Source organism: Camellia sinensis, chromosome 14 (genome assembly GCF_055761805.1).
Source record: "Camellia sinensis isolate YWXY chromosome 14, ASM5576180v1, whole genome shotgun sequence".
In the NCBI taxonomy this organism is placed as follows: Eukaryota; Viridiplantae; Streptophyta; class Magnoliopsida; order Ericales; family Theaceae; genus Camellia; species Camellia sinensis.
This window is the reverse complement of record NC_138974.1, coordinates 63,685,026-63,705,306: the sequence shown is the minus strand read 5'-3', so window position 1 is coordinate 63,705,306 and position 20,281 is coordinate 63,685,026. Positions and strand designations below refer to the sequence as shown.

The following is a 20,281-nucleotide window of genomic DNA, read 5'->3' as shown; positions in this document are numbered from 1 at the left end:
GCTTATTTCATGGTATTTTTTTTTGGGTACACATTCAATATTGGATACACTTGGCTGTTTTTACAATAGAGAGTACCCCAAGCCCATGGCCTTTTTAGTAGTATGGAGGCAGCATTAAAAGTGCTTGCAAGCAAGGAGCCAAAATTAGGGCACATATTAGTTACCATATTGAGGGGAAAAAAAACACAATAAGCAACAATAAGATATTTTTATTTTGTTTATTACTTTTTTTGCATGTGCAATTGGCGAGACTTATAAATCATGAAAAATATTATATTAATGTGACTCATAAATCAACAATCAACAACCCAACTGAATCTATGATTAACAAATCCAACACTATCAACTTAACAAAGAGCTCTGCAATGAAAAAAAAAATCAACTAAACAAACACCTTAATGATAACGAAATGCTCAATTGATTCAATTTTTGTGTTAACTTCCTAGTTAAGAGTATTCAAAAATGGCCAAAAAAATATAATAGAGTATTTTTAAAATAAAAAGAAACTTTACATTGATTAAGTTTTACACAGGATAAGCAAGATATACATTTTATATATAAGGGTAATAGTATAAATATTAGAAACTTAGGGGAGCACGTGACTCCTTAGTCTTATGCTAGCTTTAGGTTTTAGCTCCCTAGAAGTTAATCTAACAATTGACTTTTGCATATAAAATAAAAAATAAAAAGATAACCTCACAAGCAATGCTCAACAAAATCCGTCAATGAAGCCTCAGTTACATTGAAGATGAAGATCAAAATCTTGTACTCAGCTTTTCTGATTTACATGGTAGAAGATGAAGATGAAGATGAAGATGAAAATCTAGGAAACATGGTACAACTACAAGTAGTCAGCTTTCCTGATATAACTGCAATGCATCATGCAAATGTTGCCTACCATCTTCACAAAGATAGGTCTCCTTCACACGAATTTGAGATACTTGAGCTCCTGCATACAGCATATACATAAACATATAAATCAGGAATTCGATGACTACCTTTGTTAGTAACTTGCAATTACCATATATAGATTCAACTCTCAAGTCATACCTTGTCTCTCTGGGCAGTGTTCATGTTTTCTGGATTGGAGGAATCCCTCTCTGATCAAAACCAGTGCCGAGGCTACCTCTCTCATGTCCATTCTTTCCCTTTGGGATTCTGCTGAACAAGCAATTCCTAGTTGAAATATAGAAATCAAACATTCACTATGTTCACTACTTTTGATTTCTGCCATCTCATTACTGTCCATAGACCGGTCCACAATCTCCATTACTCTCCCTGGCAAAGCCGCTTTAACAAATTTGTGAAGGTTCAAATCATTTTTGAATAGTCCATCTGTTGGCCTTCTTCCAGTGAACATCTCCAACAAGAGGATCCCATAGCTGTACACGTCTGCACGAGTTGACACTTGACCTCCCATGCCATACTCTGCACCAAAAATAAATATAAAAAAAATTCCATAAAACTCATTCACACAAAATTGCAAAAAGAAAATTCTTCATAAAATAAATTTACTAATCACAAAAAAAAAAAAAAGAAAAAAGAAGAAGAAGAAGAAGAAGAAGAAGAAGAAGAAGAAGAAGAAGAAACCCATTACCTGGAGCAACATATCCAATAGTTCCCTTGATTCCAGCTGAGCTAAAATGATTTAGAATAGCATCTTTACTAGATCTCAAGAGGATCGTTGCCAAACCAAAATCACTTACATGAGCTGTCAGATCATCGTCAAGAAGGACATTGCTTGGTTTTAGATCACAGTGAACTATTGGGGCTTGGCACTGATTATGAAGATAATGCAATGCCAACGCCACATCTGTTGCAACATTGATTCTTTGGAGAAGATCCATATTTCTCCATTTCTCTTGTTCTTCTTCTGGATGAAGCCAGTTCTCCAAGCTCCCATTTGGCATGAACTCATATACTAAAGCTTTGAATTCATTTCCCTCAAAATCAATGCTAGAGCAAGCAGTTAGAACCTTGACAAGATTTCGGTGCCAGATGTTCCCTAATGCCTGGCATTCAGCCAAGAAGCTCTTAGAAGCCCCTCGCTGTTGAAGGTTAAGAACCTTAATTGCAACTGTTGTTTCTCCTGGACAGATGATTCCTTTGTACACGGTGCCCGAAACTACCCGAACCAATCAAATTGCTCTTTGAGAATCTGCCGGTTGCATTGAGGAGATCTTCATAGGAGACCTTTGGGTATACTCTCCCAAATGAAGAACTCGAAATAGTTTTGTTCTTCAACTTTCTCAAGCAGTAACGTGAAACTAGAAACATCATCAGAGCAAAGCAAAAAGCGAAAATGATGACAACAAGCAATATTAATTTGAGCGCGAAATGCTTTTTGGGTTCCTCACATGGCCCCAAATGTAGCTCTTCAATCCCCCCACAAAGGTTACTGTTGCCAAAGAGCTCAATTGCACTCGCATTTTTGAAGACTCCTTGCACCGGTACCTCACCCTCAAGATTGTTCAAAGATATATTCAAATTTTGCAACGATGCAAAATTTACCATGTACATGGGTATTTGGCCAGACAAGTTATTGCTCGACAGATCGAAATACTGAATACCCATCAGTTTGCCTAAATCAGGAATGGTTCCTTGAAAGGAGTTGGATTGCAAATAAAGTTGTTCCAAGGCCAAACACTTCCCCAAACTGCCAGGAATATCACCGGACAATATATTGTACGAGACATCTAGCATGACAAGATTTCTGAAGTCTGCAATTTCTGATGGCAGAGAACCCGTGAAAGAATTGTGAGACATGTTAAGGTCTAACAACGTAGGTGAAAGACCAATGATTGACTCAAGTATGGTTCCATTGAATTTGTTGTGGCAAAGGTGTATGGTTTGCAGGTACTTGCATTTGCCAAGACTTGAAGGTATGCTTCCCTGGAAGCTGTTATTATACAAGTAGAGTTCTAACAGTAGCGTTAGGTTGCCAAATGAAGACGGGATAACCCCAGTCAATTTGTTTTGACCCAATTCCAAAAAATTTAATTTCGAGAGTTTCCCAATTGAATCAGGAATACTTCCCGACAACAAGTTGTGCTCTAATCCAAGCCGATTTAAGTTAAGGAGTCTTGAGACTTCCACGGGAATGGTCCCACCCAGATTGTTTCCCCCTAATTGTAGGCATTCTAGTTTAGTGGAAAGATTAGTCAATGAATAGGGTAACTCACCTCTGAATTGATTGTAGCTCACGTCAAACACTTTTAAATTGCTGCAATTCGACAAAGAAACAATAATAAAACTCAAATCATCAAAAGTACCACTTCCAAGAAGGTTACTTGGAGCAGATAGGCGCGATAAATTCTGTAGGTTTCCAAAACTCATTGGTATGCTTCCTGTGAAATTGTTGTAAATGATATCAAGTTGTTGAAGACCTGAAGTATTTGACAATGATACTGGAATGGGTCCTGTAAATTGATTTGCTCCTAGGAACAATAATTGGAGATTTGGAAGATCATGTCCAATGTTAGCCCTGAGGTCACCAGTAAACTTATTTTTTGCCAAAACTATGACTTGCAGGGAGGAAAGGTTGTAAAGCGAAGGAGGAAAGACCCCGGAAAGATTATTTGCCCCCACCTCAAACACTGTCAGCTTAGTCATCCGGGCTATTTCATCAGGAATTTCTCCTTGCAAATTGTTGAATGTTAGTGAAATCTGTTGGAGAGATGAGAGATTGCCTATAGAAGTCGGAAACCTTCCTGTGAGATTGTTGCTGTTGAGAAACAGTATCTCAAGCTTTGACAAAGAGCCGAGTTGGGAAGGAATTTGTTGGGAAATACTGTTGTACCCCAAATCAAGAGTCAAGAGGTTGGAACAGTGAGACAGGTCGACTGGTATTTCAAGTCCCAAAAAATTATGGCTCAAGTTCAAACTTGTAAGCCTAAACAACCGACCAACATCTTGGGGGATACCACCTTGGAAGGCGTTGCTTGCAAGGTTGAGTGACCTAAGGAATGAGAGATTTCCAATTTGTGGTGATAGGGTTCCATACAAATTCTGCCCAACAAGATCCAAGCTGGTGACTCGTTGGTGTTTTTGGCCACATGTGACTCCTTCCCAGTGGCAGAAATGGAGAGAATCATTCCAAGAGGCCAAGACTCCGAGATTATCATTTATTTGAGACTTGAAGTCAACCAATGCAAGTTTGTCAGTGTTGTTTCCTACTGTGGAAGCGAAAACAAATTTCATACAAGACAGTTTCAAGATCAAGAGGATCACTTGGATGGTTAGCGAGAAAAGTAGGCTGAGACTCGAAAGTGGAAGCTTCATCATTTCAGTGGGGAGTAACTTCTTGCTGCTGAGAGACTTTCCAACATATAACCAACTTGATAATTTCTTGAACAGGACATGTTTTAAAACAAATTAAAGTAGAACCTGCCGGTTAATCAAAAGGCATTAGAGATGAATAAGCAGTTTGACCGTGTCAGTTAATCAAAGGCAACGGTATGAGGTCAGTTTGGAAGAGAAGCACGAAATAGGCAGATAAAGACTGGACTTTTTATAATGTGCTTAATGACGAGGTTGTGGGAAGTTGACCATCCAGTTGAGTTAAAAAAATGTAAAAAGGCAATACCACCCTCGAAGGATTTATCATTTGCAAGACTGAACAAAGTAGAAACATTCAGTTGTTTGATCCTCCAAAATCTTCTACCAATCGCATCCATAATTTGGATGAAAGTAGGGTTTAATGTATAAAAATAGTAGGATGGTTTTACACTTGAAAAGTACAGGAGAACTTAATTAATGCCTAAAGGCGAATATGTAAAGGCCCAAGTGGCTAGAAAAAAAAGCTGCTAGATGAAACTTCACAGTAAAAACCGCAACTTCTTTTATGAAGTCAGAGTTGCTCTTGGGAAGGATGAACCAATTATACGTTGCCTTGACATGGAAATTAGCTTAGTCACTCTGCTACGGAAACAATCATTAAAAAATTAAAAATTAAAGAGTTAAGTAATCAGCCTGACCAAGCACAAATTAACTGCCCTCAAACAAAACAAGGTGAAAACATTTTGATTACTTTATCCTCAAAAGTCTTTCACCCATCACATCCACAATATGAATTGAATTAGATTTGATTTGTGAGATAGGATTAGACTTGAAAAGTACAGCAGAAATTAATTAATGCCTAAAGATGTATAATAAAAGATATAACTGGTCAGAGGAATGGCTGCTAGATAAAACTTCATCTGTCATAGAACAATCTATCAAAATTGAACACATAAACAACTGATCAACATTTAAAATTTCTTTTTTGTGAAGCTTTAATTGGATAAACATTTGCATGATGCGCAATTGAAAAGCCCAACCCGCTTGAGTTAAAAAGTCCAGCCTACATTTCTCCTTAAAACCTACATATTAAACTTAAATATTAAGGAGAGGGAATCTGGAACCTTATAACCAACATAGATGTGGCAACTCCAAACGATATGGAACACATTCCAACACACCACACCCTCCTGGACCACAAGATACAAAGATACAGCAGCCGGACAAACAACACACCATCGATGTGGGACACATGTCAACACACCTTCCCTTCCCGGGCCACAAGATACCAAGATACAGCAGCCGCACAAACAACACACCATCGATGTGGGAAACCTTCCAACACACCTTCATGGACCACAAGATACAAAGATACACACCTTCCTGAACCACAAGATACAAAGATACAGCAGCTAGGCAAATGGCACACCAATCACAGGCCCAACCAAACTTTGATATCAAATTAAAAAGCACAACTCATACTTCTCCTTAAAATTCAAATATTAAGAAGAGGGAAACTGAAACATTATAACTAGCACAAATAGGGCAACTCTAAGCAATGTAGGACATATTCCAACACAACGTTCATTCTCTTCAATTGGAGTTTAACACTGATGGAGAAAGTGGGGGCAATAGAGCATAAAATAAATAGTTGATACAATATTTTCAGATGGAAGGTAGCAAATATGATATCCTATTTTTCTTAAAATGAAAGAACAGATATTTAGTTGATTAATCCTTGGAAGTCTCATTCCATTGACATCCAAGATTTGGATACAAGTAATATTTTATTCACAAATTAGGTAAAATAGTGGAATGATCTAACATGACACGTATTGGACAAACTTAAATTAAGGTAAGTTGCAGAATAATTAAAGAAGAAAGCATTAACTATAATCGTATCTACATCCAGCAAAAAAAGAGAAATGAAAGAATTAACAATCATCCTTGCTTTTGACCAAGTAAGAAACAACCGCTCTAACCGCTCCATGGTTTAAAATGAAACAAGATATGTGATTCATTGATCCTTGAAGTTTTGCACCCTTGACATTCATGATTAGATACAAATTTTCACAAATTAGGTGAAATAGTTTGTGATATTGCAATAAAAGAAGGGAGGGGGGGTGGGGGGGGAACCTGTTAGATCAAACTTCACCCACATGACTCCTAAATAATAATTATTAAATAGAAATATAATTCAACAAAATCAGCAATTGAAATTTTCAACTTACTGACTTCTACTGAAACAAACATAATTTTCATGATCAAGATAACCCTATGCAGATACAAATGGTGGGCTCTCCTTTTTTATTTGTTTTATTGGGTGCTGACATAAACAGATGGTCTCCAACTTATTTTAGATCCAAAAAAGCTACCAGCATTGCTACATGTATCAATTAATATACTAATTAGTTTATCAACACTAGTTATAACATTATTATTGATTCCACTCATTATACAAATTATAAATATTAAAAACCTTTTACATTATGCCACATTATCAATTAATACACTAACTGATATAAATAACACTGTTCAAAAGCTACACAGCCAAATCAAACATACATAAACGTGTTTAGAAGATGAAGAGTACGTTATATAGATCTAATTTTGGTATTGTGTAAGAACATCCTTGCTAGATTACCCAAATTTTACTTTAAAATATTATTAAAAAATGCATTTTCTATTTTAAAAATCACTTTTTTATTTACTTCTCTCAACAAACTTTCTATTCTTTCTTTATTCTATTAACAAATTCTTAATTTTTTTTCTATTCTATTAAAATATTATTTTTAATAATAAATTTAAAAGAAATAAAAATTATAAATGTATACTGCAGTCTCTAAACAAAGCAAAACAAACAAACAAATAAATAATAATAATTAAGGGAGCTATAGTGACTCCCTATCCTACAAATAGGGAGTCACTATAGCAAATATTAGTTTAGGGTATGGTATAAGAGAGCTGATAGAGTGACATAAGAGAGCTCCAACTCCCTAAAATAGGTAAGAGAATGATTTAAGGGGAGGAATGGTGGTGCTCTAAGTCACCTTCAGAATGAAACTGATCCACTTATTTTATTTTATGGACACTTTTTTTAGATAACTAAAAAACTTCAACAACCAACAAAGAGCTAAGTAGTTTTTTTTTCTTTTAGGTTATGTTTGTTTGGAGGATTATGTTAGATAGAGTTATAAGTACGGTAGAATTGAATGAGAAAATTAATAAAATGGTGATATTAAGTTAAAGATATAAAATAAATAGTGTTTATTTATACACCATTAGATTAATAATACCATGACAATAATATATATATTACTTTATCATTTTATAGATTTTTATATATTTTAAGTATTTATATAAAACTATTATATATAATATTGTTATAATAAGAGAAAGATTCGGTGAATGACTCACCATATATATATATATTATATAAAATAAATTCTAACACTAAACCCTTGGATTGTTTTCACAATCTTATCTCCCACTAGGAAAAGTTAATCCCATTACGGTGTAGAAGTAGCATTTCACTCGAAGTAACAATCGAGGATCAAATAAATCAACCAAATAAGTACACGTGGACCCCATTTCATTCGTACTTCAGTCCTCCTTCTGAGTCAGACAAACAAATGAGCCCTCAAGATGGTTTCTCAACAATCTCACTACTAGCAATAGAGAAAACGTCCAACTTCTCTCTAGTCTCATTTTTGATAATTTGGTTCATTCACTTTTTTTAGGTCAAGTTTGGCTATTCAAAATAAGTACACACTTTTTATCTTTTTATCTTTTTTTTCATCACATCATCTCTCTACTTTTTTGCATATCTTTTCGTAAAAAGATAAAAAGTGCACTTATTTAAGTCATCCCAAACAACCCCTTAGTCTATGCATAGATTATTTATTAAAAAAAATTTGATCAATCTAATAATCATAATCATATAATTTTACCAAATTTATTTAAAAAAAATAAAAGGTAAATTACAAACACACCCTCTAAGATTTACTTAAATTACAAATTACCCCTTGTGATTCTAGAAATTACATTATGCTCCCTAAGATTTTTAATTTCATAACAAATAAGTCATTTTATTAATAAATCATAAAGTTAATTAACAGTTTTTAATAATGTTAAAATTTCATTTCAATTAATAATTTAGATAATTTTATTATTATATAGATAAATAATTAGAAATTTCATTTTTTCAATTAATTCTGTTAAATAAAAAATTCTGACAGGGAGATATTTGTAATTTTCCAAACCACAGAAGGCAATTCGTATTTTAAGCAAATCTCAAGGGGTATATTTATAATTTATCCAAAAATAAATGATAAATATAATAAAATCAAATAAATAGTGTTTATTTATGCACCATTGGATTAATAATACCATGATAATAATATATATTACTTTATAATTTTATATGATTTTATAAATTTTTATATATTTTAAGTATTTATATAAAATTATTATAAATAATAGTATATTATAATTCAACTTTTATTATTTTTTTTTTTCAAATAGGATATAATTTATCTTTATAATATATGTATATATATATATATATAATATTGTTATAATAAGAGAATGATTCGGCGAATGACTCACCATATATATATATATATATATAATATTATTAAATTATAAAATATAATATAAGATTAATTCTAACACTAAATTGTTGGATTATTTTCACAATTTTGTCTTCCACTAGGGAAAGTTAATCCTATTGCAGTGCAGGAGTATCATTCAACTTGAAGTAACTATCCATGATCAAAGAAATCAACCAAACAAGTATTACGTGGACCTCATCTCATTCATACTTCAATCCTCTCTTTGAGTCAACCAAACAAACGAGCCCTTAGGATGGTTTCTGAACAATCTCACTGTTAGCAATAGAGAAAAGGTCCAACTTCTATCTAGTCTCATTTTGATGATTTGGTTCATTCATTTTTTAAGTCTATACATAGATTATTTATTAAAAAAAATTGATCGATCTAATAATTGTAATTATATAATTTTATCAAATTTATTTTAAAAAAAATGATAAATATAATAAAATCATATATAACTTATGTAATAAAATTGTTGGGCTACAATTAACAAAATAAATGGAATTATCAAAAGTGAACCCACCACATGAGCCCAACATGGAAAATGGGCCATGGTAATTTCATATTCTCTTTGCAGCCAAACATGGGTAAATGGGCTCCCTTGGTAAAGTTTAATTTTCGACAAACAACGAAACAGAGTGGTAGAAGCAGAAAACAGAGAGAGAATAACTAGTAATACAAGCCCTGAAAAAGAGCACAAGGAAAAAGGACTTAATAGGATCTATGTAAAGCAAACAGAATTGATCGAATCTCATAAATATACTGAAGAAAGAAATCCCAAGTAAAGAACTCACTCTGATGAATGCCACTTCAGACTTGAGATTTTTCCTCAATGCTAGCTCTCTCTCTCTCTCTCTCTCTCGTTCTAGTTATATATATTCATTACAGACAGCACAAAATCATTCATCTCTCTCTCTCTCTCTCTCTCTCTCTACCTCTGAATCTGCAGAGATGGAAGCAGTAACGAGATCTTCCACTAGAATCCTTGTAAACAACTTCGATAGCAAAAGCTTACCTTTGTCGAGAGCTCCTCTCGGGAAATCTCAGATCAACTTCTTCGGATCTTTGATTCTCGTCTCAATCCCACTCAAGAAGACAGTTCAATGCGTCCCTTTATCAAAAACAGAGGTATTGTTTTCGTTTCTCTTCTTTCTTCCAATTTCTCAGTATTTCCATTTGTATATAATAACAGTTTCTTGTTAACCAAACACAGGTTTCTACTACTGCAAATGCTGGGATCCAAACAATGCGTAAATTTTTTTTTTTGAAGTTTTTCCAAGTATGAATAAGATGACAGTTACTTATATAAACATTTGGTTTGTTGGAATCTTTTACAGAGGCATCAAAGACTGTTCATGTGAAATTTCAGTTGCAGAAAGAGTGTTTGTTTGGAAATCTCAGATCAACAATATTTTGGGCCATCCTCCCCATAGGAGGGAAACCCAACCCAACAGTTTTCATTTGTATTGAATGCAAGGTCAATCTATGGTGTGCATCCCTCTTCGTTTACATTGCGATGTGGTCAAAATTGTTAATATATAATATATAGTACATTGTAGCTGTAATTGTAGCTGTAAAGACTGTAAAGGCAGACACCCACTACCACACCTTTAGCTTTAGCTTTATATTGTTTAATGTACCCTTTATACTTTCGGTGCTCCATTGTATCCCTCTTCTCCCTATAAAGAGAGCTCATTTTGTTTGTAAACTTACACACATAATTAATAGATCAATACAGAGCTATTCAGTTGCTCTCTCTCTCTTTCTCTCTCTCTCAAATTATATATTGTCACAAAAATTATGACAAAAATCACTTCTAGGATTCAGTATGTTACTAGAGTTGAGACACAACGTGGTTGGGTCGTAATTTTGAGCACTTTGCATTGTAACCAGACTGTGTACCATAAATTTTGCCTTCAAAGTGATTTTTGACACTTTTATTCTGAATTTTGTTTAGGATGTACCTGTGTTGAGGTCAACACAATTCAAGTATGTACTTAGAGGAAGCAAGGGGGAAATTTTCTGGCAACCTGGCCCAGACTGACGTTTCCAGACATGGGAAACAAACAACACAATTACCATTACTGAAGATTGGGAGAATGCTGAGGCCCAGAAGTTAACCGAGCTGCAAATGATCTATCCAAACGAGGAACTGGTGAATGTTTTTGCAACAAAATCAATTGTTGATGACAGTGTTACTAATCTAATAGAAGAATCCATGTCGAATGTACAGGAAGATGTGACGTCTGCCGATGATATTGCTTTTCCAGAAGATCAACAGACCGTTAACAAAATCAAATTCATTGTAACAGAGAATGGAACTCATCAAAAACAAGGGCCATGGGTCAATGCAAAAGCCATCAACAGAAACCAATGGAAGACTACAATGGCTGAGAAGAAACCAACGGTGTGGAACCAGAGAAGTTAGTCTTCACCTATGAAGAAGGTCATGTTTGGTACCTGGCTTGAACCCAATGCCTGCGATGTCAGCTAATAAAGCACCTTACAGAGAAATTGGTATATGCAATGGTGATGCCTTGCCTAAAGTTAATGCATCCAAGGACTAAGACATGCTTGAATTTACTTGATGAATTGAACTGAGCTGAACTCTCTATTTCATTGTCAATTAAATTAACAGAAGCTACTGCACATTGAATAACCCTTATAGGCAAATATTGCACCATATATGATAAAATATTTGAAACTACTTGTACTGAAGCAAAAAATAAGTACTTTTCGGACATTGGATAAAGGTCAGTATAATTTGACCAAAATTTCTGTGTCTCTCGTTAAGAAGTCAAGGGTTTAAGTGCAAGACTCCTCAACACACAAACACCAAGTAAGAAGGAAGAAAGAAAAAGGAAAAAAAATAGCAAATTTTGTATCACAATAATGCAAACCTTGTCAGGAGGTAATGAGAGCTTGCAACAAGAGTGGTTCTCTTTTCTAGAGACACCAATGAAATCTTCTACCATGAATGGCATGCTGAGTTCCAACAATGTTATAAAAGCACATTGACACAAGCTTACAACAAAAGGGATTCTATCTGGAATACCTAAATCTTGCAAAAAGGCATGAAACCTCAGCAAGGTTGTAATGAATTTGCCATTTCATCTGAAAAACATGTAATTTTAAATGCAGCTTCAGTTCTACGTATGAAAAGCTACAATCACTAGATCATCATTTCTTGTTGATAGGATGGTATGGGTGAGAGGTGTGGTTAGAGGTAGTCTAGGAAGATGGCGGGCACTTCAATGGCCTGAGATCACTGGAGGTGGAGATGAGGAGGTCAAGGCAAGCTTGGAGAGGGAGAGGTTGGTAGTGATGGACCTTGAACACTAATGTAGAGTGTGAGAGGGGATGTTTTAAGTGTGGGGCTTAGTGTGTTAGAATTATGGAGTTGTGTTATTGTTGTTGTTTTGCTACATATACAATACGTTATATAGGCCACAGGAGTATTGGAGCCCAAGCAAATTGTTAAACAAGTGGCTCATTCTCCTCAACTCTGCTAGAAGTGATATAAGCCCTTTTGTCGTCTGTGGCTTGATGGCAGGTGGAGAGCAACGTTTCACGGCAGGCGAAGAGCAACGTTTCATGGCAGGCTCAAGATGGAGTTGTCTTAAGTAAGAAAACAACCATCTCGATGATCCCATGACCTCAGCTGCAAGTCTAATATCCTCTGATGATCTCGAGTAGTGGTGTCTGGGTCCTGCTCCTAACCCAGGCATTTAAGTAGGTGAATGGGCCAAGGCCCACCTCGGTGTTTAGGAGAGCTAGGGGCTCGCTTCCAAGTGACCAAGTAGGAGAATGGACCACGGGCCTATCTCAATGTCTAGGAGAGCCAGTGTTTATCAATCCAAGTCCAAGTGAACCGGGGGTTGATTATATTGTTGTTTGGTCTTGGAGCGAGATATGAAGGACCATGGGCCCTACGAGGACATGGTGCTGCCTGTTGCAGGGCTTTTCATATTTAGGTATATTTGAGCTTATATGAATGCTCCTATTTAGGCTAAGCATATAGTCTTGGTTTTGCGTGTTGCCTTGGCACACGACACCCGTAGGGCTTGCCATGTATCAAACATATGACATACCCACGTGGTGCCTTATTGATTTACCATGTAGGTGGGGTTTTGGTGATGTGGCACCCGTAGGGCTTGCCGTGTATTGGGCTTGATACAAGTACCCACAATAACGCCCCCCTATACAAATTCTCTTATAGCTAATGAGAGTATTTGTACATGACTGTGTTAAAAAGTTTTGAAAATATCAGCTCATGCGGATAAGTATTCAGATAGAGTTATCTAAAATTAGGCTTTTGATACAATGAGGAATTTGGATTGCTCACGCAGAGTTTACATTTTAAGTTTTATCCGGTGCGAGCCGGCCGGATGATGATGTGGGCTTGTTGAATGATGGCTCGATTCTATGGAATCTTTACCATTTCACAGGAGATTTCAGCTTCATTCCGTAGGTACCAAATTCTGCCTATCACCCTTTCCATACCACTAAGAGGGGGGGCCATGGCCTTGGTGTTGGAGTAGCCCATGATTTTACTAATAAACTGGGCTTCATTTTCTTTATGTTTCTTGTTCGTAATGATGACAAGGTCGAAACGTCTATAAGAGTGTAGGTGCATGTAGTGTTGGATGAAGTTAGGGTGAGCGACGCCCTTAGTGTTAAAGAAGAGGATGTTGAGCGGAGTGTTGTGGGGAATGCTTGGCTGATTGTTGCGGGAAGCTTTTTCTTCTCCCATGTTGAGATCTGTGAAGTTCTCTATTTGTAGCTTCCTCTCCACTACCTTTCTGCAATTATTTTTGTATGAGAGATTTCCTAGCTTTGCCCCTATGCCAAAGGTATTTCCCATTGAAGAAAGTGAGTCGCGTTCTGCTAGATGGGTTGAGGGATGTGTACAGGGGAGTTTGGCCAGCATCTTTGATTTTGAGGACAAGTTTATTTCTTGTCCTTATGTCATGCCAGTTTGTGGAGTATCTTCTACCATTGCCTACCACCCAGATAATTGCGAGCTTGTTCTTGAACTAAGTGTGTCTTATTTGGGGGATGCAGATTCAGTGATGGTTCTTAGCACTGTTTCTGGATATTTACCTTATTTTGTGGATGGCATATACGGTGTGGCAGCCTATAATCCTCTAAGGGTCACTCGACAATTTGGTTTAGACCAAGGGATTTCTCAACATCTTCCTTCCCCTATGCCTTCTGCAGCCGATTGTATGTAATTGTATGTGTACTCGTTTTTTTTAGAAGAATTATAGCGTTGGGTTCAAGTTGTGCTAGCGAATAAGGATAGAATTGGCAGAACTACTCCTAGTTGGAGGAAGTATTGGAGATGCAATCTTATATCATTTCGAAATTTCTTAAGTAGCGATCTTGTGCCCGTGCATGTAGAGCTTATCATGTCTGACGACCTTGAGTTGTGTATGGCTCGCAGAGAGCGGGGCTTGTTAGCTGCAGATAGAGGGGAGCTTAGCCCACTAGCTCACTTATCTGAGGTAGCTATTGCTTTGGAGCAAGCCCAAATAGTTTCTCTTGACTATCCCTCTTGTGCCAAGCATAAAAGACTGTTTCCTACTTCTGTTCTTGTTCCAATGACTGGGAGAGTATCTCTGAAGGCCAGTGTTATAGATTCGCCTACTAATACCAGGATTGCTCGTTAAGCGAGGGGTCGCTCGAGTGACATCATCGATTCGTCTTAGGTAAACTCACGTTTCGCATTTTGAAATTATTTGCATATTTGTAGCGTCTGTAATATGTTTGTATTAAAATACTTGTAATGTTTGCAAGGGTCGGCTGGCGTGTGTCAGATAAAATTAGTGTAGCGTAAGGTCTTGCCCATCGATAAAGGTGGGTCTCATGATAGTGGCCTCCCAATCCGTCCAGATCCCCCGAAAGGATTGATGTTCTTGGTGACACCACTATGGATTTGAGAACGGAGTGCCTTTCGGAAATTAGTGATTTTCCATCGATAGTTCCCACTTCTGAGATGGGTAAAAGCAAGGCAAGACTTTATGCTTATAGACGGTCAGGGAGTACTGAGGATGATATAGAAAATTTAGAGGAAGATGAAGAGAGTTCAGACTAGAGTCTTGAAATTATGGAGGAAAGGAATGATGTTGAAGACGATGTCGAAGACGATGTTGGATGTGACGTGGTTAGTGCCAGGCCTTCTTTGTTAGATGCATCGAATTCTAGGGATGCATTGGTTCCTTTGTGGGCCAAGATTGGAGGTGGTGTCCCTATTGCTCGCTTGTTTGAAGGTGGTTGTAGTTTTTCACATAGTGATGTGCCTAGCTCGCGAGTTGGAAATATGAATATAGCCGTGAGCTTGTCATGTGGCGTTGGCTCTTCTGCACCAATTTCTTTACATGCTTCTGTGACCTCTGTGAGCCTATAGAGTAATGTGCCCAACATTCTTGCGAGCTCTGAAGTTGGAGTCAACTCATCTATTGTTACAGTGGGTTCAGACTTGGGTGGTGTGCTCGTACATGAATTGTTTGGCTTTATTCAAAATGGTGCTAGTGATCTTGGGGGTAGCCTTCAAAATCCATCACCGCCAGCTATTGATGGAGATTTTTATCTTATTCATGCTACTGATGGAGACTTTTCCCTTATTCATTTTCCTTGTGGCAGTGTGATTCTTAGAGGGATTGATGGGAAGGAAAAGTTACTGGATCCAACTGTGTTGTTTGCTGGCGTGAAAGGAGAGTTAATTCCTCGACTACTCTTTGTTTTTCATTATAAACCCACCACTTTCATGCACTTGAGTAGCTCCTATCTTCGGACTTACTTTTGGACGGTATTGGAGAATTCCTTAAGGAGCTTTACAAGTTGTCACCGGAGAAATTTTCTCTTGATGAGGTGTTGGCTTAACGTAATGTTTTGGGCAAATTTCGAGACGGTCAGATTAACAAATTGGAGATGGGTTGGCTGGATGATTGGTTATCTCTTCTTGAGTCACGGGTCAGGAGGAGGATAGGATAGCTAAGGTTGAGCTAGGCGAGGTAGATAAGGCTTTGGTTGCTACTGTGCGAGTGGAGGAGGAATGTAAGCTATCTTTTGGGAGAGCATAGAAAGCCTTGAATGAAGCAGAGTTGGTGACTTCGAGCTTGAGGAAAAAGAAAGCGATTCTTAAAGCAAGATTGGCGGGAGAAGGAGAAGGACAGGGGGGAGAAGATCAAGCTTCCAGAGTCTTGATTTGATTTAGTTGGATCATAGCTTTGTAGCATATGATAGTCTAAAACTTATATGATAGTCTAAAACTTTTTTTGTATGTTGGAGATTTGGGCTTCCTCTTTTCTTTTTTTTTGTAATTGAAAATCTTTAACTACTTAATAGAGCCAACTTTACATTTAGCTAACTCACATTTTCTTTTATTATTTGTGATTACAGTTAGAATAAGTATGGAAAACGACGATATTCATTGAAGAAGCCCGAATGGGCACAATACATCTTAGTGTAATACATCATATAGCAGTGAGTAATTTCTAAGGATAGTAAGCCTTTAACCATTTTGCATTGATGGGGCTTAGGAGTGTTTGAGAGTCAGGCTTAGAAATTCTATAATAGCCATTTTCATTGATTTCCCTTATTACATAAGGACCCTGCCACTTGGGTGTGAACTTGTGGGTTGATATTTCCCTCATGATGTGAGGTGCAACTTGTAACATTAAATTACCTTCTTGGAACAGTCTCGGGCATACCAGAGTATCAGAAGCTCTAGTTATACGGCTCTGGTAAACTTTAAAATTAGCCTGGGCTTTGTCCCTTCTTTCATCAACGAATTCCAGCTCTGGCAGTCTGGAGTTCGGGATAGTTCCACTTCAGAGGGCCATGGGAGCTGAGGGTATGGCAATTTCCACTGGGAGGACTGCTTCTGTGCCATATACCAACGAAAAAGGGGTCATCTGAGTTGGCTTCCTTTTGGATGTTCTGTATGCCCAGAGCGCCATCGGGAACACATGTGCCCAATCCCTTTTTATAATCCTTGAGAGTCCTTGAAAGGATTCTAAGGCCTGTCTTGTTGGTTGCTTCAGCTTGTTCATTCCCTTGGGGATAGTAAGGCATTGATTTATGGTGTGTGATGTCGTAGAAGACCAAGAGTTGTCCGACTTAGCGGTTGATAAAAGAATTATATGGTTACTGCTCTCTCATTAGACAACAACATACTCCCTTTCTTACATATGGGGTAGCAAAAGCCATACGTTGGATAGTCCTTAAAATAATTTTGAATAGGAAAGAACCATGGTTGGCTTTTTCCAAAAATCACAAAGACAATAACTATATGCTTGATTGTAAGCAATCCCAAAGTCATACCAATCTATCACCACTAATAAGGTGAAAATAATGCAATAATTATTTAATGTGAATATGCTTCAAGAGTATTTACCTTACTTTCGATTCAACAGCTCATGAAGTCAAATCCTTTTTGGTATCTGCTTGTGTGCTGACCACTAACACAAACTAGATAGTAATACAAGTTCCCTTGCCCAACTCCAACCATTAATTACTATTAAGCAGTGACAAGGTGCTTCTTGCCAAATGGTGGATATTAATTGTGATGTCAGTTTTTTCACCTTAGGCAAAATGTCAATCTTTCATTACAATTTCTATAAGAAGTCATTAAACAGTTAATGTAATGTACTTAAGTAGGAACTAGAATGTTTGAGCAAATGAGTCAAATTTCAAATAAGCAATTCATCAAACATCTTGCATTCCTACCATGAAGTTTTGATACCAATTTTTCAGAATGAAAGCACAAAAGGCCATAAAGGTTTTCCTAGAATTGTGCAACCACATAAAGTGCATACAAATAAGAGGTTAAATTGCATCGACTTCCCCTAAGATTTGGAGAAGATATAATAAGTCCCACAAGTTTGATATAATTATATTGAGTTCCCTTGAGTTTTTAATTCACATAATAGTTAGCATTTTTTCATCAGAAATTATTAGTCATATCTATGAAAAAATAATTTTTTTGGGGTGAACTGAAAATATGATATCATCTCTTTTACACAGAAATATGTATTTTACCTTGTTTATCTTTTTGTCTTTATACCATTTGCATTAGTTTTGGTTTCTTTAACCTTACTAAAAGGGAGGTTAATGTAATTATTCCAACACTATCGGGCTTATTGTATTTTCTTCAAACTTTAGGGGAGGTTCGTATAATTTACCTAAAATAAAAAGAACAATGTTGAGAGCATGATAAATGTGGACCATGAGAGCATGATAATGTGGAAGAGGCTCCACCTTTACAAGTGTCATTATTTTTTGATAAAAAAGATTTATTAAGAAAGCATCAAAGAGATACCAAAAGAATACAAAATCAAACCCTCGAACAGGGACTTAACTAACTAAAACATCAACAAAGTCTAAAATAGCAAATAAATTAGGATCCACTCTTCCTGACACCCAACTATACAAAACACCACAAAACCGAGACTCTAACTGAGCAATTGACTGAGCACTTCCCTGAAAAACCCGACGATTCTGCTCCAACCAAAGCGACCACATCAAACACAAATGAGCTAATGCCCAGGCTCTTCGCCATCTTTTCCCAACTCGACCACCCCCCAACAATGAAGCACATCCATGACTTGCTTTGGCTGAACCCACACCACTCCAAACAAAGAAAAAACAAGCACCCACAAGCGAGAAACAACCAGACAGTGAATAAGCAAATAATCTACTGTCTTCGTATTCGCACAACACATGTAGCACCAATTCACCAAAATATGATGCCAACGGATCAAATTATCAGTAGTCAAAATCCTACCAAAAGTTGTCGTCCACACAAAGAAAGCCACCTTGGACGGAACACCAGAAACTTACACATGATGCCAAGGGAAAAACCTCCCACCACCGCCACACAAAGTCCCATAAAATGACGAGACAGAAAAACACCTTTCGTGCGTGGAACTTCCCAAACCAAAATGTCCTCCCTCTCCTTGCCAACCTTAACCTCATACAAAAAGGCCAGCAAATCCACTAACTGTCCAATCTCGCAATCCCGAGTCTACCGACGAAGCACTATATCCCAAACTTGCTCATCACCTTTTCTACCCAAATATGAAGCCACCATCACATCAGGATCCACTGCCAACTGAAAGATCAAAGGGAAATGCTCCTATAAAGTAATCTCCCCATACTACCGATCCTTCCAAAACCGCACACACACTTCATTACCCACACAAAACTAGATGTGATCCTAAAACCCAATCCTACCCAACCAAATTCCTTTCCACAACCCGCACCCATGAGAGCCCCCCACCTCTCTGATACACCATTCACCCCTCCCCAACCCATACTTAGAGACCACCACCCTCTGCCATAACTGATCCCGTTCATTGGACAACCTCCACAACCACTTCCCCAACAAAGCCAAATTAAACTTACACAACCTCCTCACCCCCAACCCCCATCATCTTTAGGACAACAAATCTGCTCCCAACTAACGAGATGATACCAAAACTCCCCACTAGCACTTCCCACAAAAAGTCCCGCTACAACTTCTCTAAACAGCGAGCCACTGACATAGGAATGACTTGGACTGACATAAAATAAGTTGGCATACTACTCAATACACTCTTCACCAAAGTTAGCCTTCCACCCTTAGACAAATATTGCTTCTTTCACCCTGCCAACCAATGTTGCACCCTCTCCAACACCCCATTCCACACCTGTTTTCGCCTTAAAAAGAGCCCTCAAAGGCAAACGTAAGTAAGACACCGGCAAATGAGACACCCTACAACCTAAAATGGTCACCAAAGTCAAAATATGGCCAACCTCCCCTACCAAAATTAATTTCGACTTGGCCAAATTCACCTTTAGACCCGAGACCGCCTTAAAGCATAGCAAAACTGTCACGACCCAAACCCGCCCCTATAGGTTTAGCATTGTAACCGGCCAGTAATCCTAGATTACCAAAGGTCTCTTAACAGAATAACATATAATTAGGGGCTGCAGAAACAAATAGCAATTATACAATATCTATTGAGTTGTGCAGACTTCTATGAGACAGAAAAATTTTAAACTTTATATACATACATTTACACATCATCATCATATATATATAAGAGCTAGACAAAAGGGACATAGCCCTATTTACAAAATAAACAAAAACTTGTTTAACAAATTAAGAAAACAAACTTAAACTTTAATCACATAGCCATAACCACTTGACATATCCAGAACCTTCACGGGAGGCACATAGGTTGGCTGACAAAAATAGATTCCAGGCAGACGTCTCTAAGCCTGGTAACACGCCTGATCACCTACATACATAAATAATACAGTGAGCTGGAGCCCAGTGAATAATAACAAAGTAAAGGGTTTTAATGAACGACGTCCCTAACAGATTCAGAAATCATAATTCA

General features: G+C 37.2%; 1 protein-coding gene and 1 long non-coding RNA gene across 2 annotated transcripts; one reads left to right on the top strand and one right to left on the bottom strand.

The window, feature by feature from the left end:
• Positions 1 to 286: 286 nt before the first annotated feature.
• LOC114272062 (putative receptor-like protein kinase At3g47110) lies at positions 287 to 4,284 on the bottom strand. The gene is made up of 5 exons (XM_082904944.1): positions 2,194 to 4,284; positions 1,598 to 2,048; positions 1,051 to 1,428; positions 899 to 949; positions 287 to 360 (listed from the first exon to the last, which is right to left on the bottom strand). Exons 1-5 carry the CDS (start codon positions 4,282 to 4,284, stop codon positions 287 to 289), a joined length of 3,045 nt encoding a protein of 1,014 aa, XP_082761070.1.
• Positions 4,285 to 9,799: 5,515 nt separating this feature from the next.
• On the top strand, positions 9,800 to 11,597 carry LOC114272063 (uncharacterized). The gene is made up of 3 exons (XR_003632525.2): positions 9,800 to 10,019; positions 10,105 to 10,368; positions 10,849 to 11,597. It is a non-coding gene; the product is annotated as an uncharacterized LOC114272063 (long non-coding RNA).
• The last annotated feature ends 8,684 nt before the right edge of the window (positions 11,598 to 20,281 follow it).

Excerpts from the sequence above, each read along its gene's own strand:
- LOC114272062 (XM_082904944.1), bottom strand. The coding sequence starts at position 4,284 with ATGATGAAGCTTCCACTTTCGAGTCTCAGCCTACTTTTCTCGCTAACC. Across the intron at positions 2,049-2,193 it reads TTGGGAGAGTATACCCAAAG|CGAGGGGCTTCTAAGAGCTT; the intron begins GTCTCCTATGAA and ends AACCTTCAACAG. Across the intron at positions 1,429-1,597 it reads TATTGGATATGTTGCTCCAG|AGTATGGCATGGGAGGTCAA; the intron begins GTAATGGGTTTC and ends TTTTTGGTGCAG.